The sequence below is a fragment of the Melanostigma gelatinosum genome (genome assembly GCF_949748355.1).
Source record: "Melanostigma gelatinosum genome assembly, chromosome: 10".
Lineage (NCBI taxonomy): Eukaryota > Metazoa > Chordata > Actinopteri > Perciformes > Zoarcidae > Melanostigma > Melanostigma gelatinosum.
This window is the reverse complement of record NC_136643.1, coordinates 25,456,217-25,471,818: the sequence shown is the minus strand read 5'-3', so window position 1 is coordinate 25,471,818 and position 15,602 is coordinate 25,456,217. Positions and strand designations below refer to the sequence as shown.

At 42.8% G+C, this 15,602-nt stretch overlaps 1 protein-coding gene across 1 annotated transcript in view; it reads right to left on the bottom strand.

The window, feature by feature from the left end:
- The window catches only part of xpo4 (exportin 4), a gene marked incomplete at its 5' end in the record, with an annotated part of 43,861 nt that extends 29,602 nt beyond the window's left edge, over positions 1 to 14,259 (bottom strand). Inside the window, 6 exons of the mRNA XM_079277472.1 lie at positions 9,210 to 9,362; positions 9,449 to 9,565; positions 11,141 to 11,279; positions 11,906 to 12,047; positions 12,246 to 12,351; positions 14,167 to 14,259. Of these exons, the coding sequence (XP_079133598.1) occupies positions 9,210 to 9,362; positions 9,449 to 9,565; positions 11,141 to 11,279; positions 11,906 to 12,047; positions 12,246 to 12,351; positions 14,167 to 14,259 (750 nt within the window). The remainder of the gene's footprint in view (positions 1 to 9,209; positions 9,363 to 9,448; positions 9,566 to 11,140; positions 11,280 to 11,905; positions 12,048 to 12,245; positions 12,352 to 14,166) is intronic.
- Between the last annotated feature and the right edge of the window lie 1,343 nt (positions 14,260 to 15,602).

Sequence of the window (15,602 nt, the reverse complement as noted above, 5' to 3'; positions counted from 1 at the left end):
AAACAACAAAAAATAACTACTTTTATGTCTCTCTAGATTTCTACACGACTTATTTGGAGACTTTTGAATCTCCAATAAAAATAAATGTGGGTTTGAACAATGTTTACAACGGCCGACCAGTCATGGATCATTTTCCCTTAGTTGGTATTTCAGTTTCAGCAACTCACACAATCATAACCACAACTCTGTCTCCAGTTTCTTCTCTTTTATTATAGTCTTGAGATACTTTAACGAAATATAATAAGTAAACCATCACTTCAGCTTGAAGTATTAACTGTAATAGAATAAAAAGGAGCGCTTTAACGTCCTTCATGGAGATTGGGTGGAAGACTTTTATGAACTATAAAGTATTAGTAACCATAATGTCTTTCGTTTCGGTTTGTTTTGAGTATACTCTTCTTAAGCTTGTAAAAAGAATAAAACATAAATCAAACAATAAATGACTTCTTCCACATCAAACCTCCGTCTCTGCCCGGTGACGGCACAACGGAGGAAACTTCCAGAGGAATGTTTGATCAAAGCCCAACGGCGGCCGAGGCCGGAGAGGTCAAAAGCATTCCTCCGGCAGCAGCCCAGTCACTCCCCCCTCTCTCACACACACACACACACACACCACAACACACACACCACGCTTTTCGGCACAAAAGTTGGCACCTGTCTAAGAGACTGTGTGTGTGTGTGTGTGTGTGTCCAATGATTGGCTTTCAGGCCTTGTTAAAAATAGTGGCGGTGAGGCAGAAGACCTCTATCTGAACCGTTCTCTACAGAAGAAGAAGAAGAAGAAGAAGGATGAAGGAAGGTTCTGCGATGTGATCCTATTCGTTGCTTTAACTATTACTCATGATCTGAAGAGGTCCTGGGTTCTCTTTTACTCATTTATTTATTTCCACTTCTTCACTTGCTTCTAAGTTCTCTTGGCCCTTTAACTTTCCCGTCTCTCTTGAGAACAATCTTAAAATCAACCCGGTTAAATAGACGTGTGCTCGCGCACACGCACACACACGCACACACACCCTCCTGAAGATCGAATGACTGAGACAAAACTCACCAGAGACCTCAGGAATGATAACTACACGGCTACGCTGGACTATTTCACACAGCCGGACGCAGACATCCGATGGGTCTGACGGGTCGCGACACCACGAAGACTGAAACGCTCTGAATCAGGAGGGAAAACTGGACAGAAGAGAGAATCTATAAGACCGATTTCATGATGTAAAATGTGTTAAACTGATCACCTCTGAATGGTTTATTTGTCTACAACAGCGGTTCCCAAACTTTTTAGGCCGCGCACCCCCTTCTACATCCCGACCGGGTTCGCGCACCCCCCCCCCCCTTAATAAAAAAAAAAAAAAAAAAAGAAGCAACAGAGCCTTTTAAGCCTTCATAGCCGCATAAGAATCGGACCAATGAGTGAACAGTTTGCTCGCGCATGGCATTTGTTTACAAGATTTAGTCCGCTGTTAAATGTTGCAGTGTGAACACAAACCGAACAAAGGAGCAACTGCAACAAAGCAAACGAACTGAAGGTGTGAAAACGCCCTGAAACACTGCAACAAAGTTTCAATAACTTTCAGTGACACAAGGCGTCACTTTTAAAGAGCAGTACGGATGCGAGGACACACGCACAGGCTCAGAGGCAGATTATCACATTTCATTTACAATTAATGAGCGACTAATGTAGCCAGGATGTCTTCGGACAAAGCATCGATGCGGCGCGACACAGTGTTGTTGGACACCGGGATCATGTCCAACTTTTTTGCTTCTTTCTCTCCAATCATACATTCCACCATCTCTCTGGCAGCTGGCAAGCTCACATCTTCGGCGATTGTGTGCGGTAGCCCCTTTCTCACTATTCTGTAACCAGATATGAAGCCCGTAGTGCGTCATTTATAGACCAACACATGAATGAGACTGCAGTTGTTTTTGGCTGTTTTGTAACTCCTCCAATTTGGATATAAAGAATGTAAGGGGCTTTTGACTTGCACTGGCATGCTTGGTGTTCAGGTGGCGACGTAAATAAGAGCTTCAGACTGTTAGCCAGAACCTCACTGCACACCACGCACTGTGGCTTTGGGGAATCTGCGTTGCCAATCCAAGTGAAGCCCAGACACACATACTTTTCATCATATTTCCTCTTTTTTTCCCAGTCTGCGCCGTCTCATCTTCCTCTGACTCTGGCTCGATTTCTTCTCCCGGTCTCTCCCCAATAACGCACCTCTCCGTTCCCCTCGCCTCCGATTCCTCTCTCTCTCTCTGTCCCTCTCCTCTTTTACGACTGATAGCTTCAGATGTCCCACCTGACAGTTTTTAAATTCAAATTACATTTTCTTTTTATATTTAATATTATTACACCATCAGACCGCCATTACACTTTTCCTCTCGCGCACCCCCTAGAGGCAGCTCGCGCACCCCCAGGGGTGCGCGCACCCCACTTTGGGAATCCCTGGTCTAGAAGAATACAAGTCATCTGTAAGACTTTATGAATCAAATCACACGACAGAATAAAATACATTATCCACATTATGCATGGTCTCAATCTCTAGTTTCAAGTCTTCTTCAATACAGCATGATGTCCATTTAGTACATTATGGTCCATTTAGAGTCACACAGACCATAAAGCAGGGGATGCTTTAGGGCGGGGGTCTTCAACTAAAATTCCAAAAGGTCCAGATTGAGAAAATCTAGTACCGGTACACCAATTATATTTTAACAAATTATTATTCTCAGTTTTCAAACTTAACTGGATGGATTATAAATAATACATAAATAAATGCTCTTCTCATTTCAAGTAAAATAATGGCTGGAATACAGAATAACTGACAAAACAGAAAGCTTTTGAAGAATGTGCATCTTAAAATAAAGTAATTCATTTTAGAAACATTCATTTCACCGAGTTGTCCTGCAGCTTTAAATTCAGTTCATTCAGGTGTGAAGTGATGTCAATCAAAAAGCCACAATATTATATTTTTGTCATCTAAAAAGAGAAATCAGTGAGCATGGACATTATCTGTGGTTATTAACTTGTTTCAGCTCTATTCTCTCTGTAACGTCACTGTTGGTCAGTGAATTCATGCGTTAGGATTCTGATCATTTTGGGCTCTTATGTTTATTTTCTGTCTTCATTCAGATGTGAGTGGGTACGTTTGTTGAAAGGAGTTGTGCTTTGCCTCGTGGTGCGCTTCATTTGCCGCTTTTATCAATAGTTACGGTTTCTGAACATATGACACACTGACTGTGGGAAGAATTAACAGAGAAGAGTCTGTTCATTCATGCTTATAAATTCTGTTCTCTCTGAACACGTTTCTCTTTTTGGAGAACGTCATGTGAGATAACTTCTCTGGTTAGCGCAATTTTCCTGCTCCGTTTCTATTTCCTCATCTCTCCCCCGTCTGTCACGTGTGTGAATACCTCGCTCAAGTAAGGAAACTTGTCAGAATACTCACATCTGATTGGCTGAGCTGGCATCACGTGATGTGGTTTACAACGCATTGGTCGGTGTGACCTGCTGAACAAGTACCATAACGTCTGAATAAGATGCGCCGGTTAAAGTACAAACTCGCTGCCTAATATATATGATTCCGAAATATCGATTTTAGGTCCTGGGTCCGGATGAAACTGCATCTGGGTCCGGATCCGGACCGCGGTCCGCCAGTTGGAGACCCCTGCTTTAGGGCGTACATATTGAGGGCTTTTTATACCAGCGCTTCATTTCAACATGGAGAACGTATGACAGGGTTTCTGAGCGTGTCGTCTACACCAGCAGCTGTTGTGCAGTTTGTATTTTCTAACGTTACTGCTGCCTACAAGCGCAGGAGCCAAACTTTGTGACAATTCTTGTGTCCAGCAGCAATCTGTTGATGGCCATGTGATTTACGTCATCAGGCTCAGCTCAGGTTAGTGTGGAGATTATCTACTGTTGCATGAAAGACGCACTGAAAACATGAAGGCTTTCATGTTGGTTGTGTGTGTTTCTCTGCGTTTAAAATAAACACATACATGATTAACGTGGCAAAGAAATCCCGATTTATTTCCTCGCATCAAACATTCATGAACCGTCCTGAAAACAACTCTAAAATGAAAGTATGAAACTGCTTCTCCCGGTTGTTTCAGTGTTCACTTTAAGCTCTTGAGATATGAAAGAAAATCCAAGTTGCTGAGTTGACAAGTGAATTTACAACTTGCTCCGCTGGAAAAAAGATCTGTGCGATCTGTGTGATGTGTGTGATGTGTGCGATGTGTGCGATGTGTGCGTTGCGTACATGCCTCCAGGATGAGTAATGTGCTCGGAGTGACGAGGACATGTGGCTGAGGGGTTTGGTGGGTTTTTAAAAGACATCACCTGCTACTATCTCAACCCTTCCAGCAGGCTCCAGAATAACTAACGTGACACATCAATTTTCCGCCGGACAGACGCACATTCGACGAGATGTTCAATCAAACACAAGTGAGGAGATTCGCTTAGTTGCCGCCGGCCGGTTGCCAAATTTGCAGGCAAACGCATACACAAGCACACAAACACACGTTGTAATAATAACCTAATCAACACCAGTCAACAAGACGGCTGCTGGTAGTTCCTGCCAGTTACCTTGGCAGAGAAACAACCAGCATTTCAACTGTAATTTCCTGCCCTGATTCTGTTCTATTGGCTGAAGGCAGCCAACATGTTTCCACTGACAGACGTCCAGTATTTATGGCTCTGCTTGCATGTGAACCGTAGCCCAGGTAGTGCGCGTCGACGTACAGATCTCCACTTCAAAGCACGAGGGGGTTGCAATAAAAAGCCATAATTCTTTCCTTCACGGGCTGTAATTCAGTATGACACGCTGTGCATAAACCAACCACATGACAGCAGAGCAGCAAATGTGGGCTGAGCCCCTCTGACCACCAGAACCAGACATCACAATGTGTCAACGGCTACATTCTGATCTTGTCATCTTTGTGTTGTTTGTTTATTGTGTTACCACATGCTGACAAAAGTAGAGAAGCTATAAATTAAAGTTCAACAGATTGGATTTGTCCCATAAAGACACCACCAACTCCCACCCAATTAAAAGCAACACACACAGTTTTAAATGTGTGTTTTCCTGCTCCTCTGCTCCTTTCTACATGTTCTATTGTCTCTTCTCGTGGCCAGTTTAAACTGTCTCATACATTTTTAATTCTCCATGATTATTAACGGAGCCCACTAGATGCTTGGACCAGTGAAGGAAAAGCTCATTCAACAGCGCGGTTTAAAAATGTTTAACTTAAGCAATGTGATCAGTAATAAATGGGCTGAATTGCACAACAGCCGTGGTCCAGTTTATAGCTCATTAAGCTCCTGTGCACCTCACATTCCCAGCTCCTCTTACAATGAACAATTTGCAGATGCCGCACAGATCTACGCGACAGTATCTTCATGACCGCTTTTAAGTGGACAATCTCAGCCATCTGAACATTACGCCGGCCCGAGCGCCCTGCGTGCCCAAGTGGTTGCGGATTAGCGAGCTTCTCCTGTATCCTTTATTCATTACGGGCTGATCCTCCCGACTTGAGGAAGGAGCTTGCGGCGCAGGAAGACGGGCCGAGCCGCCTGCCAGCCGCCGCCGCGAGCAGCGCTATGCTAAGGCGCGTGGTGGGGTTTAAGTGATATATCCCGCCGTAAGTCTGCTCCGCAGCCTCGCCATGTGAAATAACAGTCCAGGAATACCTCCTCCTCCCGTCTACTGTTCAGCCCCATCTGTTCAGACAGCAGATGTCATTAATCCTCACACCACTGAATCAAATCAAGACTCGATATCTATTACCCCACTGTGCTCAGAACGTGATAAGTTGTGGATGAAGGTGGCGACTCAGACCTCAGGGTATTGTGTGTTGAATCTATACGCTGCATACCAGCCCGGCAACTTTTATTATTTCACTGACGAGCTGCTTTACGATTTGTAAGAAGAGATATAAACCAGAGTAGAGGAGAAATTAAGAATATGGCAAAATAATATCTAAAACGCTAATCTGCAAGTCTGTGTTTTTGTCTTTTTTTGCCCCACGATGGTTACTGCTGCTCATAACAACTCTTTGTCTTCTTCTCTATTTAACCTACATTAGAGGCATGAAATGCATCTTCTGTGAGACGAGTTTCAATCACTGCAGGAACACAGAAGAGAATGAACAAGAAGCTTTCACACCGTTACTCACTGAAAGTACAAGAGTAGCATCAAAACAAACATCTTAGAATAATAAGATGGAGCTCATGTTAACTACCTCAGACCGCTGGTAACTTAATCTATATTAATAATAAAGGTATTAGTCGACTTACATTTTGTGTTCATTTAAATCTGCAAAGTAACTTAAAATGTCAAATTACTAAAGTAAAAACACAATATTCCCTTTTCAGATGTAGTGGAGTAGCAGAAAATGAAAAAAGTCGAGTACAAGTACCTCAGAATTGTACTGAAGTACAGTACTTGAGTGAAGGTACTTAGTTACTGCTTATATGTTTTAGAGAAATAATCTTTCATGTCCACAAAATAGTCCTTTTGTTTTCTGATGAAGACCAACGACGTACTTTTTATACATGTAATAAAATACGTTTTTAAAGAGTACAGCGTGTTTTATGTTTCGTTTATTTCATAATAATTTATATCTTCTGTCTTTGTTATGGATATTTATGATGGAAAAACATTACAAGAAAATCTAAATATTATGTGTACGTTGATTTCCTGATTTGTTTGTTTGTTGCAAAATGTCTCAAATAAATCACACAGAACTTGGTGAAACAGCTGAATGTGCATCTTTATGTTGAGACAGCAGAGGCTGAGGATTCTGCGTACGGGTGAGGGCCGAGGCAGACACCCAGCATCAGCTTACACTCACAATCCCGACCTTAACCCGAGGGCCACGCCGCCTACACGCTGACCCGAGAACAGCCAATGAGAATACGGAGCCGGCGTGAGGCTGTCGTCTCTTCAGCACCAGAATAACTCCTGACTGAAGAGGTGATTGTTGCTCGGACACGTTAATGCCGCTTTTATTACGTCTCGCTCAAAATAAAACACGAAAAAAACCCTCTCTCTCTTGTCGAAGTATTTAACTTCGGAGGCGGTGAAAGCCGCGCTTTTGAAATACCTGAGTTTTAGTGATCTGCAGCTACACATTCATCACTTGTTGAAGGGAGGAATCAAAATGCACAACTGGCTTTTATGGCAACACAAGATACATTTAGAGATTTCCCTGAAACACGTCTAAACAGCACAAAGAGGACTCAGACATGCGGACTGGGGTTTGGAGGGTGATCTATCCGTCATCCCCGACAGCCATTTACAGCACCTGACTGCCGCCGCGGCCCCGAGGCCCGACCGCGACCCCGAGCCGAGTCAAGCCCGGTGTGGAGTGACACGGTGTCGTACCGACGCCCGGGGAGCGTGCCTCCGCCAGATGACACCAGGGTTCAGACGGCGGCGAGGACAGATGACACGCATGCCGCTCGGGAGGAACGCCTTGTTTTAAAAAGGCTTGTGTGTGTGTGTGTGCGGCCCCCCGATGCACCTGCGTACACTCGCATCGCACAGCCGTGTTGTGACACTCGCAGACAGGCGTCCACACTCATTCAGGCCTCCCAGCGGCCTTCATCAACGTGTTCTCCTTTTCAACAACAGCCCAGACGCACAAACACTCACTCACTCACACACACAGGATATTAAAGGAGGACGCCACTTGATTTGAGGATTAGTGTTTCTTTAGACACTCAACATCAAGACACCGGAGAACAACGGCTCTATTTACAGACAACCAGCAGCCTGAGGCCTCATTTTATGAATGACTGATCCAGCTGTCGATGCTTCACGTCATTTAAATTAACTCCAGCATCTTCAGGTTGCACACAGACACACTTTAAAATCATTAATGCAACAAAACTGTGAAAATATGGCCACAAATTGTGATTACATTTGATGTGAAGAAGATAATAAGAACTGCTGCATTTAGTGACGAAGATTATATCAATTTATAAATGAATTAAAGATTAAATATTCAGTATCCTGCTTCAACCATCACATGCACAGGAACCACTCTGGTGGCTTTATCTACTGTACGTACACACACACACAAAAAGAGGACTTAAAAGCGCATCTTTGTGAACACACACTGAACCGAGCGTGCCAGGCATACCAAGGGGAGCCTGAACAAGGCGGGGGTGCACACACCTCTTTGAAAGTGATACATGGCTCTAGCTGGCAGCAGAGCGCCACTCCAGAACCCCTCAGACAGGCAGAGAGGATGCCAGGCTGGTCGGGATAGTTGGGCGGGCACACACACACACACACACACACACACGCACGCGCACACGCACACACACACACACACACAGCCTAAGTTCGCTCAACAATGCAGCCAACTGTAAAGATAATATGGATGAGTGCCTCACACTACAAAGCACAACTGATGGTCAGATATGCATTCCTGGGTATCACATGTTTGTAGAGCCACACACACACACACACACACACACACACACACCAACTATAGGGACAACGCACACTCATCTCATCTCAGTTTTTACTGAAGTGTTTTTAATTTTATGGTTGTTTTATCGTTGCTGTTTCAATTACATTTTCTTTGATTTTTTCCTTTGTTTATCATAAATGTTATGAGTATCTTCTATGTTGAGCACCTTGTGTTTGTATTTCATGCATGAATTCAGTGATATAAATAACATTAATTAATATTATTAAATACGTGGACAAACACACAAAACACTACAATTTCGAGGACGTTCTAACAAGTTCTATCTCGTCTCATTCTGCTGTTTTAATTATATTTATTTGTCCTTGTTCTTCATTGTTTTATCATAAATGCAATGATAAATTATAAATCCTTGTTTGGATAATGCGGTTGGAAAATCTGTCTGCCTTTGTTGCTTCAGCGTCATGTTGGCAGATTTCAGCAGTTCAATTTATGAATAAAATCTCAAACCAATGAGAGTCGATGGCTAAAACTACTAACTTCAGAACTACTGGGATTATCTGAGTTTTACGATTATATCCTGTGCCCAACTAGGAGTAATTACTCTGTCAAATATATTTTTTAGAACAAAAAATGTGAAATGGAAACCCAGAAACTGCACATGTAGGTATCCAATCACGAGTAAAAAAACGTTAAATATATATATATCATCCTGACCTGTCCAGGTGTTACGACTCCCCGTCAGCCTCGGACAAAGAAAGGATATGATTGGGTGGCAGGAAGTTCCAGCAGAGCACCTGGTTGGCCAAAGCCAGGTAGCGCTGGAAGACGGACGACATCTGGGCGTTGAGGTTTTCTCTGCGGCTGAACTCCTGCAGCACCTCCATGGTCAACATGAAGATCTGCAGCAGGCCGTCCTCCTGGAGGAGAAGGAGGAGAATTAACTGAGGAACCAAAGCATTCAAACGTGAAACTACGTGACAGGAGGTGAGGTGAGAGGGCAAACCTGGAAGAGACGCTTGCAGCTGCCGTGGAACTCCATGCTGAGGCCGATGCTGCTGGTCTTACTGGAGCTGGAGAACTCGCTGAGCAGAGCGGTCAGGATGGAGCAGGCCAGCGTTTGCTGCAGCACAGAGTGATCACACAGAGGTCAGAGGTTACACGGGGAGTTACACTGAGGGAGCGAAGGAGGCTCACGGAGGAAGACTTCTCATTACTCAGTTTGTACATCCTTGGTTCCTTTCCTCGCCCGGGCTGTGATTGACAGGTTGCTGCTGCTACCAGGGGGCGACTCCTCTGGTTGTATAGAAGTCTATAGAAAATGACTCTACTTCTCTCTTGATTTATTCCCTCAGTAAACATTGTAAACATGAGTTTATGTCTCAATCTCTAGTTTCAAGTCTTCTTCAATACAGCATGATGTTCATTTAGTACATTATGGTCCATTTAGAGTCACACAGACCATAAAGCAGGGGATGCTTTAGGGCGGGGCTCGAAATAGAGGCACGAAATAGAGAAACAAGAACAGCGTTTGCACTAAAGTCCTACTAGTCGGTCGCGCTGGAAAAACAACAAAATCAAAAGTGAATTTACCGAAAAACAATTAAGTCATTATGCAGCTTGATTTCTTGCAGCACATAAAGTAAACGGAGCAGCTGCAAACATTAAACCAAGTTGTGGTTTTGTTGGAGAGAAAAGCTGAGTGAAGCTCTCAAACATCTTTGGAACATTTGGTTTCTTTTGCGAGGATAAAAGTACACTTGAGTATATTGTGTACTGTGTACTGTATGGAATTGGGAGACGATATAGATATATTTTCGAAATCCATTATTTTGAATTACAACTCTCACAACCTGATCACAGGAACTATTAACTATCATGAAACAGTTGGTGGAAGAGCAGAGCTCATCCTGAAAAGGATAAAGGTTTATAGACATCATTATTATCATGCAACAGGAGCTACATGTGCTACTCACAAGCCATTAGAGATGAACTAGTAACCAGTGATGTGTGCGTCAGGGATTTTAGTGTGTCGTATAAGCAACTGGAGGCCGAAACATATCTTGGGAACAAGTAAGGAAGTGATTAAGCAACTAAGACAGCAAGTAAGTAAATAAAAAGAGAGAGAGGAATGAAAGTATATTAGTAAAGTAAAAGAAATCAAGTAAATAGGAAAGAAAAGAAAGGGAGTAATTAGGAAAGGGAGTAAATTAAAAAAAGAATGAAGGTAATAAGAAAAACGTTAAAAAGTAAATAATGTCTGGTTGTTGGGCATCTCTCAGCCCTCCACTGACTCACAGTAGCACTGTTCTAGTTCTCTTCAGTAAACAGATCAAACACTGCCCCCTACTGGATGAGGAGGAGACATCTGCTTTGTTGTAATAGAGCAGCTTTGACACAAACGCCTGTTCACGTAGATTTACAAAAAAAAGGAAAGCTAAATATTTCCTTCTGGATTGCAATAAAGTAGAAAAAATAAATACACAAATAATAAAACTAGTACCTAAAATCAGTATTTAAGTACTTGTGTAGAGGTACTTCTGCCGCTCATAAACATCATTAAGAACTTCATGCTCCTGTGCTGAGCTTTGACATTAAGGAGGATATTTAAACGATGTATAAATAAAGAGCGATGGGTCATTTGTTTTATTGTAACATGTAATCGATCACATTGTGCTCTGATACACGTCTCTCTCACCACGGTGGTGTTCCCGCTGCTGATGAGCTGTCCGACCTCGTGAAAGACGCTTTTACAGTTGATGCTTTTGTCCAGAGAGCCTCTCTTCACGATGACCGCCACGGCCAGAAGGATCTGCTCACGGACGTACTTCTGGAGGCTGGAGGGAGACGGGGGGGGGGCTGCTTATTATGGGATAGTTTGATGTTAGTCAGTGTCTTGCTACAGCAGATGGAGCAAAGTAATGTTCTGCTGTAGACGTATTTTACTCCTAAAAGAATCAATATCAGAATGTTTTCACCTCTTTACCTTGATGTCACACAGACCTTTCTGAGGGGACTGAAGCAGTCATCTATGATCTCTACAAACACACCAGACTCCATTCATAAAAACAGTGATTCTACCTCTCAGAACACTTGAGTTGCTGGTCTACTGTTACTAAATGTTACTAATTGTTACTAATTGTTGTGTCTGAGGCTTCAATCACAGCTGCAGCTTCTTGTCTTTGGCCTGTATCAGGTGGAAAAGTTACATTTTTGTGTTCGTCTACTCAAACAATAATAAACATAAATCCCTCTCGCTCGTTTGTTTGTTGAACAGTTTTGTTAACCCGTCACTGCAGAGACTCTGTGACCCGTCTCTTCTTCTATGGTGTTTTTAACCAGTGGACACAAGAAGAAACAGATCATTATGAGTGTCAGCTTCGACTTCCCATAATATGAAGTCATTATAAACCTCACACCTTTCACACTCTCAAGTGTACTTATGCCCCTCCCCCTTTCTTACTTGGGTCTCTGCAGGACGTAAGTGAGGAGGAATGCCCGGAGAGACTCGATGCTGGTCTTCTCCAGCAGGATCCACTCACGCACCACGGCCTCCATGACGGCCGTGGCTGCCTGGAACAGCACATAGTCCACCTTACTGGTCTCTGTGGGTGGGGGGGGGGGGGGGTTAAATTCATTGCTTTGTGCATTTAGATGTTGTGTTTATAGATCTAACCCTTTAGCATTTAGTGCAGGACATTTACATATATTTGTGGGGTTTTTCCCCCCCATAAGAGTGGCATTATGTAAACAAACATTTAAAGGATTGTAATTATGGCTTAAATGACGACATCAATAGTTACCTAAGATGTGCTTGCAGATGGCAAAAGGGGACTTGGACTTCCTGAAGGAGAGGAATATGTGTTCAGCATGCTGCCTCTGTTCTGTGCTGACCATGGACGGCGGTGCCTGCAAACAAAACACACAAACAACTGCATCTTTTACACTCGGTTTAGTTCTATCATTTTCTGGCTTCTCATTTTTTATATTTGTGATTTTTAAGATTTAGTTTGTGGGAATGATATTTTATTCAATCAGATGGTTTAAGAAGAAGAAGAAGAAACATTCCTTTATTAGTCCCACAGTGGGGAAATTATTCTCTGCATTTGACCCATCCCTGTATATGTAGGGAGCAGTGGGCTGCCAATGACAGGCACCCGGGGAGCAGTTAGGGGTACAGTGTCTTGCTCAGGGACACTTCGACACAGGACACGGTGCAGCCGAGGATCGAACCGGTGACCTTTCGGTTGGCGGACAACCCTCTCTACCCAGTAAGCCACGGTCAAACATTAAACGTGCACTAATAAACTTACAGACATAATAAGACATTACATCATGTAACTTGTCCAAGAAAACAGTACGTTTAGTCAAAGAAAGTGCTGTAAAATGTGGACGCGCCATAACATAACATGGCTAAGTGGATAGCAGGGCCGGGCCGTCCTTCAATCAGAGGATCGGCGGTTCGATCCTCGGCTCCGGCTCTGCTAGTCGCATGTCGATGTGTTAGCATCTGCTAAATGACTGTAATGTAATGTATATAAACACGTAAATATGCACATACTGTATATAACCATCCAATTCATGTATATGAATGTACAGTATATTACTATTTTACCCATTTAATAGTTATTCCTTTGCACTATTTGTGTTTGTTTACAACCTACAGGCCACTTGTATACATAAAAAGCAGCAATGACCAACAACACATAGACCTATAGTGTGTGTACATACTAGTTCATGTTTACCTCTCTGCTCAGCTTTGTTTACCTTGTTTACAGCTGTATGTCTACCTCCATCTTCCTGTACATTATTGTGTATAAACTACACTCAAGAGACAACTTCACATGTATGTCAAATCCCTCTTGTATGTATTCCATGTTAACCCAGACATTAAAACACACGGTAGTTATATATTGTGATCGACAACACCTAACGTTACAGCCATGCTAACAGTCTATTCACGAGACACCTGCTGGCTAACATGAAGGTAGAAACACATCACGTGAAGCTACTACAACAGACTCTGATTATATTTAAAAACAGAGGCAGTTAAAATATAAAACGCACAAGGGGAAAGCTAAATGGCAGAAAGGACGATGCTGTAGCTAGCTAATGTATCACAGAGAGTCGTGACATGCACACATGGTTAGCCACTTGCTCTTAGCCGAGAGTGGTCAGTTATTTACTCCAATGGAGGCTGTGAGAGGAGGGAGAGAGAGCGAGGCAACCCTTGGACGTAAAGATGGTGTTTGTATAGGAGGTACATAATGAGCTATAGCTACAACCGGCTGTGAATCAACACCTAACGGCTGAGCGCGAGCTCCACACAGAGTGGAACCAAAACTTAACGGCTGAGCGCGAGCTCAACAGCTCCAAATCAAAACTTAACGGCTGAGCGCGAGCCGCTGAAGTTTCTGGAGCCACGTTGAGAGCGTGATGTGTTGTTACTGTGGTGATGACGGTGGGTTTTTAGGAAAGGCGGAAGACAAAATGGGGGGACTATTTGGGGTTTTATGCGGGATGAGGAGACAGTAAGGAGGGAGGAAAGGGGAGAAGGCGCCACGCATCGCTCAGACACCGTTTCTCCGGTAAATCCGAACACATTATGAAAAGAAACTTGGGAGTAGTCTCGAGCCTCCGACCGTTAAACTCCACGCGACACGAAGTCAAAACAAACGTCCCACCCGACGCCATCATGGCGACAAAATACGTGAAATATCTCACCATTAAAACTTTGGCAGCGCTTTCCAACTGTGTGATCACTTCTGGTGCACCGACCGCCGCCATCATCTTCGTCCCTCTCCAATGACGCGCCATGCGCGCTCTGCATTGTGGGATTACAGCGCGGCTTGGTACCCAGGCGGGGTTCGAATCGGAGTTCAGCCCGTCAACTTCTAACGTGGAGACAGAGTTATGAAATATCAAATTAGTTAATCTTCCACTGTTCGTGTAATTATTTATTATCAATCTGTGATCGCTCTCATTCCTTATTTATTAATCGTTTTTATTCATTTTTATTTACATCTTGTCAGTCATGACACAGAAATTAAATTCTGCGTTGTATAAATTACACTTAATTAAAATAGAAAAAAGATTTTTTTATATGAGCTCAATTTTACCAAAAGTGTGTAAAAAGGATCAAATTTAATATCAGTTAATCTAAATATAACAGTTAAAAATGATCCGGAAGACAAACACAGACGCCTTCAACGCAGTGAAATAAAAGCACGAGTCCAAGCTGGTTAATTTAATTTATACATTTTACACACGAGGATGTGAAAGCATTTCTACAAGTTCTCAGTTCATACATGAATGTAAAAAGCAGAGCGAGCCGTCCACATTACATCATCGATAATACTGCATAGACATGGTGGTTTAAGGGGGGGGGGGGGATAAAAGATAGAAAAAATATGTATATCTGTATAAATATAAATTCAAGAGTAACAGAGTTGTATCGTACATCAAGGAGACGACAAGAGGCTCCTCAGAGTAGAAATACAAAATGAAAAAGAAAACAAGTGTGCACACGAGTACACGAGTAATGAGAAGAAACCAGAGATTATGTCGGTGAAGATTGTCGGTCAAACCGTAGAAACAGGAAACGCATCACGTTCTCGTTTTAAAGCTTTGTTTTTAAAGAAACGGTCTGAGAGAAAACCCTGATGGGGAAGAGTCACGTCAGTCTGCCTTAATCTCAACCATGGAGCCCTTGAGCAAGGCACTTCACCCACAATGGATCCTGCTCTGGAGCAGACAGGTTTATCCAGGAAGCTCACGGGCAACAGCGGCTTTGTTGACACGCCGGATGATGGTTTATTAGCCTTTAAAACACATAAACAACATACAAATGTGTCGAGATTGCATGTTTTTTTTTTTTTTTTTGCATCCATGCGAACAAATCCATCAATGCAACTATATAGTCGACAAAGATTTATTTTATCTATTATCGTTTTATTTTAATGATGAATTATTATTTCCATGAAACCTATAAGCAGATCTCTGTTTGAAAATAAACAAGATTGAAAAAGGTGCTTTTGAGTGAATCTTTGTGGAGAAACTCAGTTTTAAAGATCTGAAGATTAAATTAACTTATTTAAATCTTTATGAGGAATGAGGGAAACCTGGATGATCTCTTCAGGCTTAAATAAAGTTTCGATTAA